Source organism: Anguilla rostrata, chromosome 1 (assembly GCF_018555375.3).
Source record: "Anguilla rostrata isolate EN2019 chromosome 1, ASM1855537v3, whole genome shotgun sequence".
NCBI classification, from domain to species: domain Eukaryota; kingdom Metazoa; phylum Chordata; class Actinopteri; order Anguilliformes; family Anguillidae; genus Anguilla; species Anguilla rostrata.
Genome location: NC_057933.1, coordinates 46,971,239 through 46,992,218, shown reverse-complemented (window position 1 = coordinate 46,992,218; position 20,980 = coordinate 46,971,239). Strand labels below are relative to the sequence as shown.

At 40.0% G+C, this 20,980-nt stretch overlaps 1 protein-coding gene across 2 annotated transcripts; it reads right to left on the bottom strand.

Annotated features, from left to right (window-relative positions):
- Window positions 1–867: 867 nt before the first annotated feature.
- Window positions 868–20,902, bottom strand: LOC135256662 (secretagogin-like). 2 transcript variants are annotated; one of them, XM_064338648.1, is made up of 11 exons: window positions 20,626–20,897; window positions 20,360–20,430; window positions 13,376–13,468; window positions 8,988–9,077; window positions 8,637–8,693; window positions 5,927–6,004; window positions 4,022–4,077; window positions 3,338–3,383; window positions 3,181–3,240; window positions 1,822–1,890; window positions 868–1,443 (listed from the first exon to the last, which is right to left on the bottom strand). In XM_064338648.1, exons 1-11 carry the CDS (start codon window positions 20,693–20,695, stop codon window positions 1,315–1,317), a joined length of 819 nt encoding a protein of 272 aa, XP_064194718.1. In that variant the 5' UTR covers window positions 20,696–20,897; the 3' UTR covers window positions 868–1,314. The 2 variants fall into 2 exon arrangements, with proteins under 2 accessions (XP_064194718.1, XP_064194709.1); XM_064338639.1 differs by lacking the exon at window positions 20,360–20,430 and having other exon boundaries at window positions 20,626–20,902.
- Window positions 20,903–20,980: the final 78 nt, after the last annotated feature.

The window sequence follows — 20,980 nt, the reverse complement described above, 5'->3', positions numbered from 1 at the left end:
TTCCCGTAACAGCCCAATTCAGAAATATACAAGCCTTGAACAAGAGGAGTTAAAGGTCAGTTAAATGTCAAGGCACTTGCATGCATCTCCATAAAGCTGTTGCCAGACAGCTAACTGTTGGGCACTTTCTCTGTTGATACGGCAATCATTTCAGGCTCATGCCTGCCCACACCAAATTTTTTGTGTTTAAACTATCTATCTACCTTTATATTGGACCTTGGAAGAAAATGTGGTTCCTGATCGAACCTGTGTTTTGTAGTTGTTCCAATGACCGTGATATGCACTTTTGTACATCACTTTGGAAGGCTAAATAAATGTAATGTACAGTAATGACTGTATTTCACTTTAAATATACGCTTAATTTCCTGCTGGTATTGAGTTCTAGCATGGTCACATCCTCACGTAACCAGTTGAGAGTGGGATTCTTTTTATCCCTTTATATATTTTTAATCAAATAATTTTAATTTTCTCCCTATTTGTAATGACTAATCATATTTTAAAGTCTCTCATGACTGCATCGATCTCTAACTCTAAAAAGGCTCTGCAAGCCATTGCTAATGTTCACTCCACAGTCCTCCAGCAGAGCTGTGCCAGACTGCAGACACCCAAGAGACCAGGAGGCTTGCTGGTACCCCATGAGGTGTACCAACCCTGCTGTCAAATGGCCTCTCTCCCTGGGCAAAACTACAGCAATTTATGTGCTGTTCTGTCCAGAAACTGTTGCCCCTGGCATAGTCAAGAATCGATACTGAACACAGAGCTCATTTCGATCACAGAACCTTGAGTATTAGCAGGAAGACACTCCCAGCAGGCCTCACGTAAAGGTCATTCTTGTGGTAGATCTACTTACTTAACATTTCAAAAACATTTTCAACATTATCTCTGTCCTATTTATTTTATCACCATTGAACATATCAAAACAATCAGTCACGCATGCAAAATCGGTATAAACCATTAGTATGCTAAAAATCGCCAGATTATGCAACCAGTTTTTGCTCAAACAAGAATGCCATTGCCCTAAAGTATTATTATTACTATTCGATTGACTATTTTTCTAAATTCAACAACAACAGTGCACAAGCTGTCATCCAGCTGTCTTTGAAACAAACACATGCCTACAGAGTCAGCAGCGAATACAATCTTGTAGTTCTTTTTGCAAGTAGTCACACTTCTCCAAGAGATGTGGCTTGTGCACAGTTCCGCAGTGATCTAAAAGCTACACCTTCGCATGCACATCACATAGAATAGCTTTGGTGGCCCCACAGAATAACAGACTTTGAATTAGCAGAGGGCTTCCTCAAGTCCATCTGAGGGTTACTGGTTGAATTTTAGCCCCAGACACAAAGCCAGCTCATTTCTCTGGATCTTCCCATCATTGTTCACGTCACAGTGGCGCAGCAGAACGACACGCAACTTATCCAGTTCTGGTCCAGATATGCTGGGCTGGGGAGAAGAAAGCAATGAAGTGAATATACATATACACATATACACATACCCCATCCAGACCCCCCACCCCCACCCTCACCTCCACCTCGACACACACACACACACACAAGCCACTTAATAATGGTGTCCTTAAATGGGGGGACTGTATAAAATGTGCTGTAATGTAAGGCATGGTGAGGATTTTGCACTAAGTTGCATCATTAGATTGAAAACCAGTCATTTAGCAGGATGAACCACACATTAGCCACATGATGCATTTTAAAAATGAGACATTTATGAGCATACTGGCATTCATTTAAACAATAAGAACGCTCATGTAAAAGATACCTTCATTTGAAGAACTCAAATGCACCTTAAGGTTTGCCTTCAACCTACCTTGACTAGTTCCATCATATCTTTCACAAAGCCATCAACTTCTGGGCCCTCTAGGGCTCCTGTCTTACTCTGGAACAAGAGGAAATGCACCAATAAAGTGATGAATATTTGAAAATTTCTATACACATTCTAATGTATTTACATCAATATACACCTAAACTACACCTGACATTTTGCCATTTCACTTTTTGTATTGTCCAGCAGATTAATGTTCTCTCTTTATGTAACTTAAATGGTGAGTGAATACCTCAGTGAATGAATAAATACAGTAAACAAATTGCTTTCAAATGTCTTGTCAACACTAGTAAAGTAGGGTTTTACTTCACTGGTATGAAAATGAAGCTTTGGATTTCTTTTTAAAGCATCTATAGTCATCCAAAAATATTCACAGATGGAAAAAGAGTGGTAGAGACTTCGGCAGCTTTAGTTGCCCACGGGCTTAAATGGGTTAAGTACATTCACCTGATTCATGTGTGCAGTCTGCTTAAGTTAACATCATCCTCAGACCAGCACATATAGATGTGATATCACTAAAATACTAAGCTAAGTATACTAGCCAAGAACTATAACACCATAATCACCCATAACAAGCCCTAACAATGAAAATAAAACCATGAAATAGAATCTAAAACCATTAAAATACCATGACTTCAATTAGTACAGAAGATGGGAGTGCTAGTGGGTGGGGATTTGAAGGGAACGGTGGTGCAATCTGAAAACGGGGGTTTTCAATCAGTTAGGCATTTATTAAAGGGGGTAGGCCACTGTGGTTTCAAATGGGAGACAACAGTAAAATAATAAAGAATACAGTCTCCAGCTGAGGTAATCAAAGTCTTATTCAGACTCTAAGGAGTGAAATCACAAAAGGCCAACAAATGTGCTCCTGCCTGTGATTCCAAAATCATTTATCCATTTAAGATAAATACCAATAACCATTTAATGTGTAAACATCTATTTTCTTTGTAATGCACATTAGACCCACTTTCTGATATAAACTCATTTTATGCACCCTGATATGAGTGGGCTAACTACTAAATTAACCATATACATCACTAATACAAGCTGGACTTCCCAATATCCACTGCAGTTATCAACTACAGAGCACTGGCATGTCAAGTTATGCTTGTCAAAAATGTTTAAAAGTAATAAGAGTAAATATTTCAGCTTATAATAATTAAGATCAAATGTTGGTTCGTCAACCAGAAAACAGCAAATCCCCTGGTATGGTCCCCTGTATGGTTGATCACCCACAACTCTTCAGGGCTAGTTCTCTCACACAGAATGTGCTGCTTACAAGTCATAAACTACGCGTACTGTATGCGGAGACTACCTTGATGTGGAGATGTCCATTGTACTTACAACATCATAGTATGAAAATATTTTTTCGAAGTCTCGCTTTCTCTCCTCTTGACTGCATGCCTGCAATAATAAATGAAGGAGGTTATAGGATTAGCTTGAATGAACAATGATTATGTTACTCCTATTTACTTTTTTTTGGGGGGGGGGGGGGACTTACATCCATTTGAAACTGCAGCAGGAAGTTCTCTTGAAGCGCCAGAATTCTGATAAGTAACAAAATATGCCATCAGTGGGAACATATTGTAAAGGTCATCTGTTAACTACCAGCTTGATTCACTATGTCTTCTAAATAAACTAAATTGAATGTCAAAATAAATCTTTAATTTTCAGATAATGGCTAACTGGAGAAGGTTTTTCCTTTAGCCCACAATTTTCTCCTCATTTCTAAATATCTTGGACATGCCAGTCATGTCATTGTTCTTCCCAATTTGCAATGCCTGATCATAATTGTAGGCCTGTCCCATCACTGCATTGTCTTCTGTAAGTCAGTGAAGGCGCACAAAAGCACACGTGTCCTCTACAATACATGCAGTCTGCTGCTATTCATATTCTCCTAGCAACCAGAGCAGCTGGTGAAGGCAGAATGACCAGAGGTCTTACTGACTGAGGATGAGATGGGGAGCACCCTGCTGACCATGACCCTCCCACCTGGGACAACACTGCAGATAATTATACATTGAGTTGGAGGACTCCCACTGGTATGGCCTGGAATCAAGCTAGACCACAGAGTGCAACACTGCTCTATTTATTACCATTTACACAACACAAGTGGCCATAGAAGATAATCACTTACTCTGTCAATTATTAATGCATTGTTTAGGCCAACTTATTTCTTCCATACCTTGCTAAATCATTCAGATCCAACCGTCCATCCTTATTTTTGTCAAAAATATTCATCTGTAAAAAGTACAAAACATTATAATGGTTCAATGTTTTTTTTTGTTGACAAATGCACCACAACCATCACAGCACCATATCTCTTTTTAGAAACCATTCGGATTTGAAAGCCACTTTTGAGCAAAACTACCACTGCCAAAAACCCAATGCCACTAGGGTGCTTCTGCACTGGCTGTGCTTGGCCCCTAATAACAATGTGGTTCAATAATACTGGAAGTACAAAGATTACTAGACCATAAAATGCTTACAACAAATGGGATTGAACACATGAGGTATGAGGAAGTAAATAAAATGAAATACATGGTTCAAGTGGTCATAAACTGTGATCGATTGCACAAGGTTACCATGGTGTCTCAGCTATCATTGGAGCCTTTTGATTATTAGGGCAAAGCTACTTTCCAGAAAATCAAGACCCAGTACTTTTCATTCCTAAACTGGAGAAAACATCACTCTGGAGCCATCACCAAATTTCACAGTTACATTTCACATTTTTTGACTTTGAAAATGATGCCCTTGAAAATGATGTTGAAATATAGCTGTAGGCAGTGATTACAGGGCAAGAAAAAAATTACCAAAAATAAACCACTGATCAGATCATGTAAAGAAATGAAAGTTGTACAGTTTATAGCAAATATTATAGACAAATTATGAAGAGGGTAACACCATGTGTGTACACAATTTTTATAACATACAAGATGAATACAAAATGCAAGCACTGGAAACAGGAAGAGTACATGTTTTTAGAAATTGGTTCAGAAATTCTGTATCCCAAATTACCTTTAAATTAAATCAGTTAAACTGTCTAGGAGATGTGGAGAACTGGTGGCAAGTACTCCATCAGTGGGTTAAATACAAAAATGAAGTTAGCCCTGGACAAAGGTGGTAGAAGAAATACAGTAGGATTCCTACAACCTCATCCTTACTAAAATCCACAATGCAATGTTTACTTACAAATGTGAAATTGGACCGGGGCGAGAGAGGCTGGATTGTATTAAGGCTTGACAGTTCCCCCTGCCTGGGTAATAGAAAATCCCGGCCAGTTGAGTCTCTAAAATTACATGATTAATTCAGAGCCACTCCCTGTCAGAGAAACACCTGCCCCAGTGCCTCTAATATGTGACTGAAATGGAGTCAGTTATCAGGAATGTGAAGCATCATGAAATAGCCTTTCAATTGAATTTACCCCCCGCTCACAGAAATAAACCATGAGCAGGACCCTTCAGTGGTGAAGACTTGACAGTACTGATGCCGCTTCCAGCAGGTGAGTTGTGTCAGTAGTGATGCCATTCCCATTGGGTAGTGTGGGTCAGTAGTGAAGGGGAAATGCTACATGAATCTCTTCCATGCAGCGTCAATCACAAACCAATAAAATTATATTTTTCCTGACAGCACAAGCTCTTTTCAGCCCTCTATTCAAAACCAGCTGACCAGTATAACAGAATAATAATTGGAATTATTGATACACTCAGAAACACAGCATCATCCTCAGACATGCATTGCATTTCTCCCTGAGAGCCAGACCAGAACATTTTCTTCTTTAAGAGGTAGATGGAGTGAATAACTACATCTCAGACTGCTCCCAATTTTCACATTGGAAGGTGAGCTGATAGCTCTGTATGATGTGTATCCCATTTATTAAATAGAATCACAAAGCAATTCAACTTTAAACACTATCTGAGCGTATAAATTCTCTGATAAACAACATGTTCTTTGGATATGAGACAAAACATTTCGGACTGCATTTTGCTGATTGCTCCAGGCACTTGATTGATAGGAATATGCAATATTTAAAGCATCCCAGTATTTTTATTCATAAAATAAATCAGTTAGGTCAGCAGAGCATTTTTACCATGGCATCTGTGTATTCATCCAGTTTGCTGGAAGATACAACCTTTTTGTGCTTCGCAAACAGGTCCTTTAGGAAGCCCTGTGTAAAAGAAAGAAATACAAAATATGAGCATATAAAACAATGAACAAGCGCGAATCCGCAATAGTTGCGACCGCACACGCGCATGCATCCCTGTGTGCATACATCCACGCACACACCCTCACACACACACACGTGACCTCCTTGGCTCATGACCAACCTTTCCACAAAATCTTGTGCAAATCTGTGAATCCATTTGGGAGTTATGCGCCTTTTTGTGTTAGGCCACGCCCCCTCTTGGTCAATCAGCCTTGAAAGTTACTCAGCTCGACACTTTTTGTGGACCAACTGACCGACTGACAGAAAGAGCTATAGGGCTGCGGTCGCAGTTAAAAATATATATTCTACTGTAGCACTTAAACGGCTTGGGTGCCCATAAACCATATTTCAGTAGAATGCTGCCGTTGTATGCGGTACTTGTATCGGTCTTATTTTCCATCATAAGCTTTGGTTTGGCATCAATTATGAATATATTGCAGGTATACTGAACAAAGCCATAGTCATGTCATTATTTTACATCATGTTTTTTTATATCATCATGTCATTTTATTTGTCCACCTTATTCACATGATTTTACACAATTTTCACAAGACATCATGATTTCACATGATTTTCAAAACCACGGATTCTCAAACTGTGGATAGTGATTAACTGACAAAGAGTTACGTCAGTCACAAAATAAATATGAAAAAAAACTTACTGTATACCATGTATTTAATTGACATTTGCACTTATTAAACTTGCAGTGTATGTGAAGATTTTAAAACCATTTTATTTTGACATTTGAACACAGTAAGTTTGTTATATTTAAAAGGACCATGGTCTCAAGACACTTCTAATGTATAAATATGTGAATGTGAAAAAACAAATATAAAGCTAATTCTTGTGTGTAATGTCAATGCCATTTCGCAAACCAACACATATTTTAGGTGTCTGAATGTTTAGATGCAACTGATAATAAAACACAGCTCCTTTAACCTACATTTCCTGTTTCATATCTGGCTCTATAGCCTCATTTCAAATCTCCAGTAAAAAAGGAAATTATTTTACCAATAACCGTTTGCAATATAACCAAGCATAAATGTTGCAACAAGTGAACATCCAGTACTACAGAACACACAATGCAGGACTTGGCTTAGTTAGCACTTGGATGAAAAACCTCCTTGGATGGGAAAAATAAGTTGCTGCCGGAAGAGAGTCGATGGGCCAATTGGGGGCACTCTTAAGTCTAGACCCAATAGAATCCAATGCCCCAGCAAAGTGATGTACGCATGGTGCTTTATAAGGTTTTGCCCATCAGACAGGATGTTAAACCAAGGTTCTGACTAAGTGCATCATTGAAGAGGCCACGGCACTTTTATAAACAGTAGAGGAGTGTTGACCATGGTGTTCTGGTCAAATTCCCACAAATATTGGCTCTCTGCTGTACAAAGTGCGGTCTAAACATCCCAATATATCTAACTGGCCACACAAACCCTTGCATTGCTTGCCCACCACTGTCATGACATGACTGTCATGACAGAAGAGAATACAGTTTTTCATTCTGACAGATCTTTCAAGAACCCAACAAAACAAAAACAAACTTCCACCTTCCATTCAGGGAAGTGATAGAGACTCGAGTGATGGAGCACTCTGGCACTGTCATCATTAACAACCTGTCATGGAATGCCAAAACTCAGGCACAATACCCAAAAGGCCACAGGGGTTATTATTTATGTGTAAACATTGGGTTTTGAAAAAGGATGGCATTATGCTGATTCAGTTCTACATAACGCAGTCCTGACATTTAGCATTCTGTGTTGAGGAGGTGGTCTTTCTGTTCAAAACTGCAACTAATTAAATAATTAAATAATTAATTAAATAATAATTAATATTGGAAGAAAAATCTCTAGTACATCCTTCACAAATTTTACATAACTGCCCAATCAGTACACTCTCAGCCATGCTCCCTGAATCATTGATGATCTTTCCCACCCCCTCAGAGACTGTATGCTTGTTAACCTGCTGCTAGGCATACAACTTTTTAACAGCATGAAACTCAATTCATAGAAAGCAATTTAGGAACTAAATTTAGATTTTTTTTGTGTTATTTGTGCATGAATGTGTCCTGTTTGTAATGCCTAGCCATTGTGTGCAAGGCAAATTAAATCCACCTATGGTTTAATAAAAGTAAATGAATGATGGCCACAGGTGTTAATTGGGATTTGGAGAAAACAGTAGCGCACAATAACTGAGGGAGCTCAGGGAGGATGTCTTAATGCAGTGTGCACTGGAGGGAGGGGCTAAAGGAGACACAAGGACACTGTAGGCGATGTTTTGAGTGAGAGTAACATAACAGAGCTGTTCCACTAACTTTGATCTTACAAGACCACAATTCCAAATTGTCCTCCTAGCACTTTAACAGAAAATATTCTCACAAGGACACATCAGCCTACATCATTAATGATGCTGTGTGAATGCGGCAAGGCCAAGGGCTCTTGTTCTGACCACTGAGAAACCTGAATGGGAGGGTAGGCCACGCAAATGTCTTATTCCCAGCTCAATCTGGTAAATGTGGGAGGGCAGCACTTTGATTCGTTTGTCATGGAACGGTCACGGTGGCTTTTAGAGGACAGGCGCCGTTTTACTTCACCTTGAGCTCCACGGCAGATATGTAACCACTGCTGTCTGTGTCATATTTCCTCCAGATCTGTGGGAAGAATGAATTATTCTCAGCTTTCATGAAATACTCGCTGCGGTTCTAAATCTCATTAAAAACAGACAGATCAGACAGATGCTATTTGGCTGAATTAGTAGGTAATGTAGGATGTGATGTGCGTCAGAGTAAAAATTGTTGGTCAGATGTGAGCATGTTACATTTATAAAAAATATGACTGGTTGGATGTCAGTATGTGTATATGTTTGGTATCACTGGCAGAATACATTATTGATGAGGCTGATGTGAAAATGTGATATTGATGGGGTACAGTGAACAGGATCCCACCTTCATGAACTCCACACTACTGTCTAAGGGGGCCTCCCTACGAAAGAGCAGCAGGAAGTTCTCGTCCTCCGGGAGCATCATGTTGGCCAGCTGGAACACGACAGAACTCAGGTAAACCAGAAATCACACAGTAAAACTGCAAACTCAGCTCCTGTACTTCATGGTCGACCGAAATGTCATTAATCACGCGCCCTCCAATATTTCAAGGCGGAGAAACTTGTGACATGGCTGCCATTTTGAGAAGCCTTAGCACTGGTTGGGCAGCTCTCCAGATCGGTGTACTTTCCTTAATTACATTTCCCGCTCTGCATTAAGGGAATTAGTTGGACTCAGATCAACACTCACATCAATGACCAAGTAAGGGTGCCAGAGTTAAGTTATAACAGTGGACAGAGATAGACAGCAGTGCGCAGAAGCATGAAGAGCATGGTTTAAAATAATAGGATTATCTGCAGATGGTAGTTCTGAGATAAAACTCAATAACTTTCACATTTCAAATCATGGTACCATTTTTCATTACAGCTTTGTTCACCAAAAACAAATGTTTTTTTAAAGCAAATTTAATGTTTAATCTATTGAACAGCTGACAGGCACAAAGACCATTCCCATGTTCATAACTACTTCATGAAAATGAATGTCAGGTCTCTATAATTCTAAAATCTCCAGAAATTAACTGCAACCACAAGGCCTGTCATTCCAAGCTTGATTTCGTTGCTGTAATTTTGAGCATCAAGAGTGAGGTGGTGCCATATGCAAAGATTTATCCAAACAGGCTTATGCTTCCTCCACCCAGCAAAATATTTAGGGGTCCAAGCAGCGAAGCTGGTGGAACCCTATTAGGGGTCCAAGCAGCGAAGCTGGTGGAACCCTATTGTATCTGTTAGGATTATTAGGGGTCCAAGCAGCGAAGCTGGTGGAACCCTATTGTATCTGTTAGGATTATTCTTATTATTTTTCTCCGCTAAAAGTGTCTGAGGCTCAGCACCCATAAGTCCTGGAGCAACCAAATTTGGCAGGTGGGTTCCTATGGCCCCCCACTACTCAGGCACTAAAAAGCACGTAAGTCAGCCAGATGGTGGCGCTATAACAAAGGGTAACGCGTAAAAGCCCATAACGCCCACACCATAAGTTAGATGACCACAAAACTTCATCGACCTATGCATCTGAACGTGCTCTACAACTTTGCCATTGGCCCCACCTATGTCCGCCATATTGTTTGCCTGCCATTTAGACTTTTTAGTTGGGGCGTGGCAGTTTTCTCCGCAAAAATGTCTGAGGCTCAGCAACCATACGTTGTAGACCAACCAAATTTGGTAGGTGGGTTCCTATGGCACCCCACTACCCAGGCACTAAAAATCACCTATGTCGGCCAGATGGTGGCGCTGTAACAAAGGATCATAGTTTAAAAGGTCATAACTCCCACACCGTAAGTCAGATCAACACAAAACTTCATCGACTGATGCATCTGAATGTGCTCTACAACTTTCCTATTGGGAGCACCTATGTCCGCCATATGGTTTGCACACCATTTGGACTTTTTCATTAGGTGGGGTGCGGAAAAGCTGGAGCTCCAAATCCAAACGATTACGACATCGAGTAAACTTCTTTACGGCAAGCGACAACCATGGCGACGCTAGTTTTTATCAGTGAAAGCACGGTCTGACACTGCCACCTAGCGTGCATGCTAGGATAGGCGACCAAAAGTTTTTCAGTAAAAGCTTTCTGAGAGGATGAAAAATTACTTTTCTTTGGCATGGATCCATTTGAAGACAGTATCGGGTGAGTTCGTTTAGTCTTTGAATCTGTCGTTATGCTGAGAAATAGTTAAACCATTTTATTGATAGGTTCTGAGTTTCTGTGCACACGCGCGAAAACACGCTGGTATAATAAAACAATGACGGTAATACATACATAGTCCGCTTCGTTCCGTTGCTACCATAACATAACAGACTATCTTATGTCTACAGCTGCAGTTCTCGCTGCAATTTCAAACATTGAATATTCACAAAAGACGCAATTTATGCTGTACTTTGCCAATGTCTAAATAAATAATACGCTACGGTAAAGCTTTGAGAGGATGAATCATTACTTTTCTTTGGCATGGATCCATTTGAAGACAATATCGGATGAGTTCGTTCAGTCTTTAAATCTGTCATTATGGTGAGAAACAGCTAAACCATTGTATTGATAGGTTCTGAGTTTCTGTGCAAACGCGCGAAAACACGCTGGTATAATGAAATAATGACGGTAAATATAGCCTATATATGTAGTCCGCCTCATTCCGTTGTTACCATAATATAACAAACTTTCTTGTGTCTACAGCTGCAGTTTCTCGCTGCAATTACTATTGAATATAAACAAAAGACGCAAATGCTGTAGTCTGTCAATGTCTAAATAAATAATAAGGGATTCTTCGCGCAGCACGCATGCTAGCAGGAATGTCCAGTTGATTTTTCGTTTCGTTTTTTTTAATGTCGTATTTATTAGGCTATATGAAATATGTATTATTATCCTATCTGTCTCTGAGGCGCTCTGAAATGTGCATTCTCTGCTAAGCTGAGCAATGGATTGGTATATGTGTCTGACATAGTGTTGCACAGTACACCGACACTTCAGCACTTTTTCGGTACTTAAAAAAAAAAAAAAAAAAGAAACGGTTCGGTATTAGAATTTTCCGACGTTCGGTAGTTTTGCGTCAAATGTAAAAGCCAGGGACATGTGTCTCCCGCATTACCGATTGAGAGGATGAAAAGTTATGATTTGTCAGAATCTTCGCTAGATGGCAGTAGCAACTAAGGGTGGCAAGTGAGGTGACCTGTGCTTGTGCATTTTTCGTGGTTGATTCAGCGCAAGCTTAGACTCAGTTCACTTCAGTAGCAATACCTGTTCTTATTTGTAAATATTTTATTATAGGAAGATGCTGTATTGTTATTGAAATGTGCTGTTTTTAGATATATTTTAAAGTGAAAGACCTGTTTACAGATAATTCACTTTACAATTGTTTGATTTTTGAAATATATTTAATATAGTTTTCTATGGTTTAGTGCTGTAACACTATAGTCCTATGCTTATTGATATGTTGAACAGGCTTCAACTTAAAGGTTGTTAATAAACAGGGTTTTTAATAAACCGTGAATTCGAAAATGAGGTCATCCCTTGTGGACATTATGTTTCTGATCTATTAAGGTATTTTCAGTATCGTTAGGTACCGAGTATTGAATCAGTATCGTTTCAGTATCAATTATCGTGATACTACACCTGGTATCGGTATCAAAGTCAAAATTTTGGTATCGTGACAACACTAGTGACGCCTTTTTTAGTTGCGGCGCAGAAACACTGCAGCTGTGCATACACGCCGGACCATCTAAGTGTTACGACATCCCATCTAAGCGTTACGACATAGTAAAAGCCTTTACAGGAAGCGGCCAGGACACATCCATGGGGACGTAACTAAGTCATCCGACAGCGTCTCTTAGCACACAATTGGCCATAAGTCATCAATATTTCATACGATCATCATGATATTCAGTAGATATGTTGGGTGAAGGCATATGATCATGAGGACAAAGCCATTTTAAAATCGCTCCATAGGGGGCGCGATGCTGCCAATGCTTGGACCCCTTCCAACGCCGCTTGCGGCTTTAATTTTATTTATTATCCACCACAGCACGGGCCAAGACTTCCCAGGAGCAGCCAGAACAGTGAGGAGGCCGAGGTCAGCTAAGTGCATTACTTCTTTTTAATACTCATTTAAAGTGTATTGAATTTTGTGCTCACAAACAGGTGGAAAATATCCAAAGAGGCTTTTAGTGTGTGTGTGTGTGTGTGTGCGTGCAGGTCCGTGCGCGGCCTGGTTTTCAATATTGAGGACCCAGACAGGTGCTGGTTCTTTAACACAGAGCACTGACTGGAACCCCTGTATCCCACAGTGACAAGCTCTTTCTGGACATATTGAGCTCAGGCCCCTTTCAAAGTTATAACAATGAGCATATCCTTTAGAGGGTACTGTAATCTGCAGAACTCTTTCATCAGTTTTAGTCTGTAAATAAATTTAAAAGCACATAGTACACTGAAATTGTGCAAATACTTTTCATTTCTGGCCATATCAAGGCGTATAGAGCCCTGATCTGATCTTATTATTTTAACCTGTTCAAATCTGTTCTGACTACTAGGTCACAAAGATAGAAGAACAGTCACTAGGATGGTGGCAATTGCCTTGAGCACGGACAGGTGACAAGTCTGTCAGAATTAATTTAAAAACTTGGTTCGGTTGCTTATCTGACAAGAAATAATTCTTTTTTCCTGGTCTTTAGTTAATACAAAGCCAAACCAAGTGCCCCGAAATAAATTGTTCTGAAAGGCATGCCATGGTGAATGAGATACAGTACCTCCTGGATCTGCAGGCGACCATCTGCAGTGGCATCATACGCAGACATGAACCTCCGTTTCAGCTGCTCCACCTTCTTCTCAGTGACCTCATCCTTTAAAAAACAGGACCATGACAAAAACCACATTCACCTTTGTCTGCACTATTCAAGATAAAGCCATATTCTTGCAGACCTGTGGTTTCCCTGACATGTGAATGCTACCTCTTTCATGCATTACAAATCTGTATTTACATTTTGTATATGGCAGTCAACAGTGGTACAGTGTATTGGATAGCCACTGATTTCTGTCCTGTACAAGAAGCAAATATTACCCCCATCATTTTTATGAACCACATTATTTTGGGAAGCATTGAGCTAATATTTATCATATGCAGCAAGCAGCAACACTTGTTAAATCAAGCTGATGCAGAACTCCAGCTGATCAATTTTCTCCTTAAAAAAAAAAAAATCAAGGGTGTTTTTTTCTAGGTTTGAATGAGGGACTTGGCAAAATAATATGCTCCAGGGATGCCAAGCATCTTGCGGACATGGTAGGTCTCCCAGATCGCTTCTATGTCGTATAAGTTTCCCAGTACTGCTAGGGAGAAAAATGAAAACGTGATTGAAAAGGTGGGGTCACTGTGCAGTGAGATGCAGTGATAGGTGTCATTAAAGACCCTCTGACACTTATGAGGAGTAGGATGGTGTTCTGCAGTTGATGGACCCAATTTCAGTTGATGGCCCTTGCAATCAGGCAAACACATCATTTACTTGTATATTAAGAGAAATACATCCCTGCAACCTGTACTAAACCTGTATAAATCCAAATGATATCACCACTGTTATTCTTGAGTCTATTGGTGATTACGCCATCAGCCTTACAGGACTGTATCCTTTAAGTGGCTCAATTATGTAGGCAATCAATTTTACAGATAAATAATAACCTTACCATAAATTATCAAGCATTATTATTAGCCTGCACTAAGTACATTTCACCTGGCTCAAGGCAAAAAAAATGGTTTATACTCTTTTACCATGAGTGTATTTAAACTGATGTAATTATGGGTTGCATGGTTTTCTTCTTTAAATAATAGATGCTGTTGTTAGCCAATAACGATTTGTTTAAATACCCTCACGGGCCACTTTATTCAGTACACCTGTTTGTTAACGCAAATAGCCTTCTTCTCCAAATAGTGAACCATGTGGCAGCAAGTCAATATATAAACCATGCAGGCATGAAAAGGTTTAGTTTTTGCCTGTAACGTTAGAAATGAGCAAGAGACAAGATCTAAGCGACTTTGACCCTGGTATGTACTGTTGGTGTCAGACATGGTGTTTCCAACATCTCAGAATAAGTTTCCCTCCTAGGATTTTGACATACTACAGTCTCTGCAGTTTATAGATAGAGAATGGTGTGAAACAAAAAACATCCAGTGAGCGGCAGTAATGTGGGCAAAAACACCTTGTTAATTGAGAGGTCAGAGGAGAATGGGCAGACCCATTCAAGCCAACAAAAAAGGCTACAAATGCTCAAATAACAGCTTTGTGGATCCACCCTGCCTCGTGTCAATGGAGTGGGGAATGTTTTCTTGGCAGACATTAGGCCCATTAATACCAACTGAGCACCATTTGAATGATACTTCATATCTGAACATTGTTGCTGACCATGTGCATCCCTTTATGATCACATACTACCCTTTTCCAAATGGAGACTTTCAGCAGGATAATGCACCATGTCACAAAGCACACATCATCTCAAGCTGGTTCCATGACCATGACAGTTTATTCCAATGGCCTGCACAGTCCCAAGATCTCAATCCAATTTATTCCACTGACCTACAAAGTCCACAAATCTTAATCGAAGAGGCCAGCTTTTAGAATGATGTGGAATGGGAGGTTGGCAGCATCAATGTGTGGCCAAAAAATCTTCAGGAACTGCATTATGGTACTGAGTCAGCAATGACCCAGAGAAATGTTTCCAGCACCTTGTTGAATCCATGCCACGAAGAATTCTGGCTGTTCTGGAGACAAAAATGGGGCCCTGCTAGATGGGGCCCTGCTAGGTGTACCAAATAAAATGGTTGGTGAGGGTATATCAATGAAACCAACACTACAGCTGCTTGGATTCTGGCTCAAATCTTAAGGCTTTTTTTTAAAGGCAGAAAATACCATGGGGAAATGCTGCTGTTGGACTACTGTGGACTCCATTTTAACCACTTCCAGTACCCTCCAAAAAGTATGGGAACAGTCAAATGAAATTCATTTTTGCTGTATACTTAAGGCATTAAGATTTGCGATCAACAGATGAATGAGAGAAAAGTACAGACAATAAGCTTTTATTTCATGGTATTTACATGCACACGTTTAACCATTTTACAGAAAGCTGTTTTTATATTGAGTCTCCCCATTTTCATCTTTGCAGAATTAAGTGAAAAGTTAAGCGAAGCAATCAAGTAATTTGTTTGCATAGCCCTTAAATGCAGTAACTACATCACATCTACAACCCAGTGACATCACCAAACGTTTGGTATTTTCTATAGAAATGCTTTTCCGGGCCTTCACTGCAGCTGCATTCAGTTGATTTTTGTTTCAGGGGGTTTCTGTCTTCAGTCTCCTCTTCAGCAAGATAAATGAATGCTGAACTGGTTTTAAATCAGGTGACTAGGCCAGTCCATTTGCTTTTTTCCCCCATTGATGAATACTTTGGTTAGGCAGGCAGGGTGTTTGGGGCCACTATCTTGTGGCAGGATGAAGTGCTGACCAATGAGGTTGTAGGAATTTCTTTGTAAATAGCCAGACACAATCTGTCTGTACACTTGCGAATTCATCCTACTGCCATTCTCAGTTACATCCTCAATAAGCAAAAGTGAACCTACTCCAGAAGCAGCCGTACGTGCCCAAGCCATGACACTACCGCCTCCATATTTTACAGATGGATTGGGGGGGGGGGGGGGGTGCTTTGGATCATGGGCTGTTTGTTCTTTTCTCCACACTTCCAGCTTTTAATTGCTTTGGTAAAGGTTTATTTTGGTTCCATCTGTCCATAAAACTTTGTTCCAGAATTCTACTGTCTTGTCTCTGTATCTGTAATGTTGGCTTCTCAATTCTTGCTGGTGAAGAAAAGTTTGTATCTTGCTGTGTAGCCTCTGATTCTGCTCTTCCATGTATAGGGGCTCATATTTTCAACCTTGCCCTCTGGAGACTGGTGATGTCACTGGCTATTGTTGAAGGGTTTTACTTCACAGCTCTTAGGATTCATCTGTGATCAGCCACTGTTGTCTTCCTTGGCTGACCTGTACGGTGTTTATTTCATTTGAGGCCACCAGTGCTTTTTTTCTTTTTACAAGACATCACAAAAGGTGCTGTGCTTGATATACTCAGTTTCTGTGCTATCCTTCCGAATAAATTATTACGTCCTCTCAGCTTACTGATTAGATGATATTTAACCATGGTTTGTCCTCTGGTCTTTGTGATGGTGCATGACTTCTGACCCCAAATGCAAATTTCCACAGATGGAAAACATAGGCTAAAACCATAATGTGTATTTTAATATTGTCTATTTTACTGTGGATGTTCAGTGTCACACAGCGAGCCTTACATATAGAACATACATGGACTGTAAAGCTGTGCTGAGCCATGGCTGTGGCAGGTCCACAGCAGGTTACAATGGGTCTGTGCTACATTTGCTTCTGGTGAAGATAACAGTCTCGGCAGCCATTACCTCAGGGACACTTCACCGGTGGACACAGTGTGCACACAGCTGCAGCTGCTACACAGGAGGTGTAGATGAGCCTTCAGTAGGAGCACGAGTACAGTGGAGCTTGAAATTGAAGTTGTGCAAGGCGATTCAGATCTTTCAAGCAGTTTTTTGAACATCGACTCAAAAAACACCTTGTAAAAGTGTGAAGTGCCTGTAAGGTTACATGTATGCACATAATAGGCTATAAGATAAACAATTTAACAATTTTGGGGAAATGTTTTTTTCAAAAACACATATTAGCCTACTTTCCATAGCTGACATAATATGCATTTATTCTGTTACCAGCTATAAAAGTTTAGTTGCTCTTTATCCATTTTAGTAAGGAGAGGAATAACTGGAAATACCTGCAACTTCTCTGTAAATTCCAATTCAGAGAGAGGGCCTGCCTTAAAGACTTTGTGTGTCTTGGAGGATGTTCAGATCCTTTTCGTGACTCGAGTTAGAACTGGATACTGATATTGAATCATTTCAGAACCGGATACACACGATTTGTTCACCGAATATCATTTGTTTGTGTGCGCATATGTTCAGTGGGTCCTCACTGATGAGATAATGAACATAGCCCATGCCCAAAGCTATATTTCTTTGGGCCACATTAGAAATTTTCCAGGAAAGCCCACTTACTAGCAGTCACAGAAACAGACTATGAGAACAACCAAATGAACTAATCGTTAGACAGAGGTGATGCAGTTAATTTCATTCACTCAAATGACCAATTCAAATTAAAAAGAGGGAAGAACTCTGGCCTTGTTTGTACAGGGTCCAACTGCCATAACGAAGGGGATTTGTGTGTTATATGCTGTGGATTACGTCATCACTCCAAGGGTTTTATCTCTAAGCCAATCACTGTGGGTTGCCGTGGGCAGTGTTGAAGCAAACACATTGTCTGGAGGACAGTGAATTGTCTCCCCAGTTCTTGCCATTTGAAATAATATCATACCAACTCCTATTATTCAGTTTCAGTTTGACACAATGTACCATACTGCAGAACCCATTAAATAATGTATGACTTTAAATGTAAATTATAAGACTATCCAATCAACTAGAAAGCAGTACTGATTTAATTATCTAATAGCTGCAATAGAAGGAAATAGTGTATCCAGGACTTAAAATGGTTTCTAGTGATTCAGATCTCTTTAATCTTTGGTTATTGTTTTTGCACACGAAAAATGTTTTTACAGAATGGCATTTGTTTTGACTTTTTAGCCTGTTCTGTTTAAAGTGAGCAGGTCCAGCCAGAATCTGTTTTTTGTGGATTGTGCACAGTAGCCAAGCACAGACGTTAGCCAGAACAAAATAATTGTGTTGTCCATCACATTAAAATGTCATTTCAGCCATCTGGACAACATTCTCCTGACTGACAGATGTGATAATAGTTGGGGCTCCTGGTTGTCTGACAAGCTTGCATCAACAGAATGCAATGTGTCTAACCACAGACAACATGAATTCCCTAATCAATGGTCACCGTTATATCTCACCATTTTTTCACGCTCTAGGTGTTTATATCATTACATTATATTTCATGATGTATTACAACCTCCAGGAGGTTGTACATGTGTACATTGCCAATTATTTTTAAACATGAACATTTAAGCTTATTTTTAGTTGGAACCATTTCCTACGGCACATGCAACTGGAGACCGCTATGCCCAAAGAAGTGGTGGCTGGCTACCTAGATCCACATTACCACACAGGTCCTTGGGCGTGAACAGAGAAGGAAAGTAGTGCCAGCACAATATAAACTTATGTTTATAATTGTAAATAAACATGAAAACAAATATCTGGTCATATGTGCAACGTCTGTAAAAATAACATCGCTGTACAAGCTGGTTTTAGAGTTACTTGAAACATTTAAACATATTTAACACTCAAAGAACATAGGGTGAGAATTTACAGTTATCCCCTTTAAAAGAAATTATAGGCCTTTCGATAGCCAGTTTAGGTGTCAACATGGATGTAGCCACAAAACATTGTGGTGTTTAAAGCTGTTCTTAATTGAGTGGAACAGAGTCAGATCACCTTCAGGGCCATAGGTCCTACATTTGCTTCTCATCCCTACTTTAGTGCACTGCTATAGTAAGTGCCCTGCTAAGGCTACAAAATGTTGTGCTGCCCTTTGCATACTGTGCTCAAGTACCTCATCTTCCTCCATTCTGATCATTTATTATCTCCATATTCCCCTCCTCCCACTATCGTTCACTCTCCCATCACCTAAGCAACAAGTGAATCTGAATCCCATCCCCTTGGCTCCATGAGGTTACCATGGACACTGTACGCCCAGCATTACTGGACCACCCTGAATCATTATAGGTGGATACGATGCCTGTGCTGTCACTACGTATATGAAGATGCTGACGTCCCTCCCCTGGTCACTACTAGTGAAAAGATTCCACCCACAGTCCTACTGCATGCATCTCTTCATTAAGGCCATTTTCCATGAGTCACACTTGCTCTCTCCTTGTTCCACAGGTCAGGGAATAATATTCCTGCCACCACCCAGCATGTCAGCCTGGTTACAACTGTGGAAATGGGTTTTCCAATGAGCCAACATTTACACTGTATGTAGAAATGGGTTGGTTATTCACGGCAACCCTTCTGCTCTGATCTGATCTACTTCCCATCAAAGTAACATAGGTGCTGATTATACATAGGTTTTTAAGGGCGATTTTGATTGTAGTTTTGAAAAAATCTCTAAACTTAAGGCTGGGTTGTTCACCATGCAACAAGCTGACCAATAAATAATAATTAACCGAAAACATACCGACAGCTCCAACTTTAATTTGCGCTTCCCCAGGTCTCCCGGAAAGATGGGAAACCTTAACATACAATTTTTCCGCGTCTTGATGTACAGTAGGTCAAGACGCAAGTGTATAGCCTAATACCGACGAGAGAACGCAATTTCTAATTAAGGCTCAGCTGCAATGATAAAATGAAATGAGATATGTGCGGAACTTAATTAAAATTGTTATTTCCTACAGCCGTACGCTGAGGCAGTTTACTCTGCATAAAACAAGCGCGTCTTCCGCTGGATGTAAAAATTTAAAAGGCGTGCAAATCCACGAGATAATACTTGGTGTGGTGATACATCGTGTGCAGTTTAATTAAGAAAACGAGATGGATGATTTAAAACGCAGCCAGTCTATACAGAATAAGACTTTCGTTTTTTTATACCAGTGAATGAAAAACGATGTTTGAAAGGAAGAAAAGTCCTTAAGAGTTTTAAAAAAAAATGTTAATTTACTTACGCCTGGGCTCAATTTCTTCAACATGTGACGAAAAAAGTCATCCAGCTCTTTTCCCTCAATATAGCCATTATCTGCAAAAACCAGTGACTTTGTCATATAGTCTACCTAACATTCTCTTATATGTAAAATGTGTTTTAAACGACATTTTATAAACGTAGACACACACACGTCAAACTTGAATAACATTCACTTTACAGATACTAGTACAGCTATACAGAAGCATGCACTTCACTGTCGACATATTTCCAGTAGCAATCCAATCTTACCGTCAGCATCAAAGTACTGCCAGATTTGCAGAAAACCGGCGGCATCCAAGTTATTAAAAGCGCTGTCCATGGTGACAACAACACTACGAATACGGATAACAGCAGGGAAAAAAGTTCTGAGGCTAGGAGTTCTGAGGACAGGAAACAGATGTAAGGGCTGTCGAGGTTTCTGTTCTTACTGGTGTTTTCCTCTTCTTGCTTGTTTAGTAGCCCACCAGAAACCCCACCTCCGAAATATAGAGGAGTCATGTTTAACCCCTGACGCCTGCGTACAGTGGACTGCCAATTTAGAATCGGCAAACACAAGGCATGAAACAGCTGTTGGTGGTCATTACTTGATTCCTGCGAAAGTACA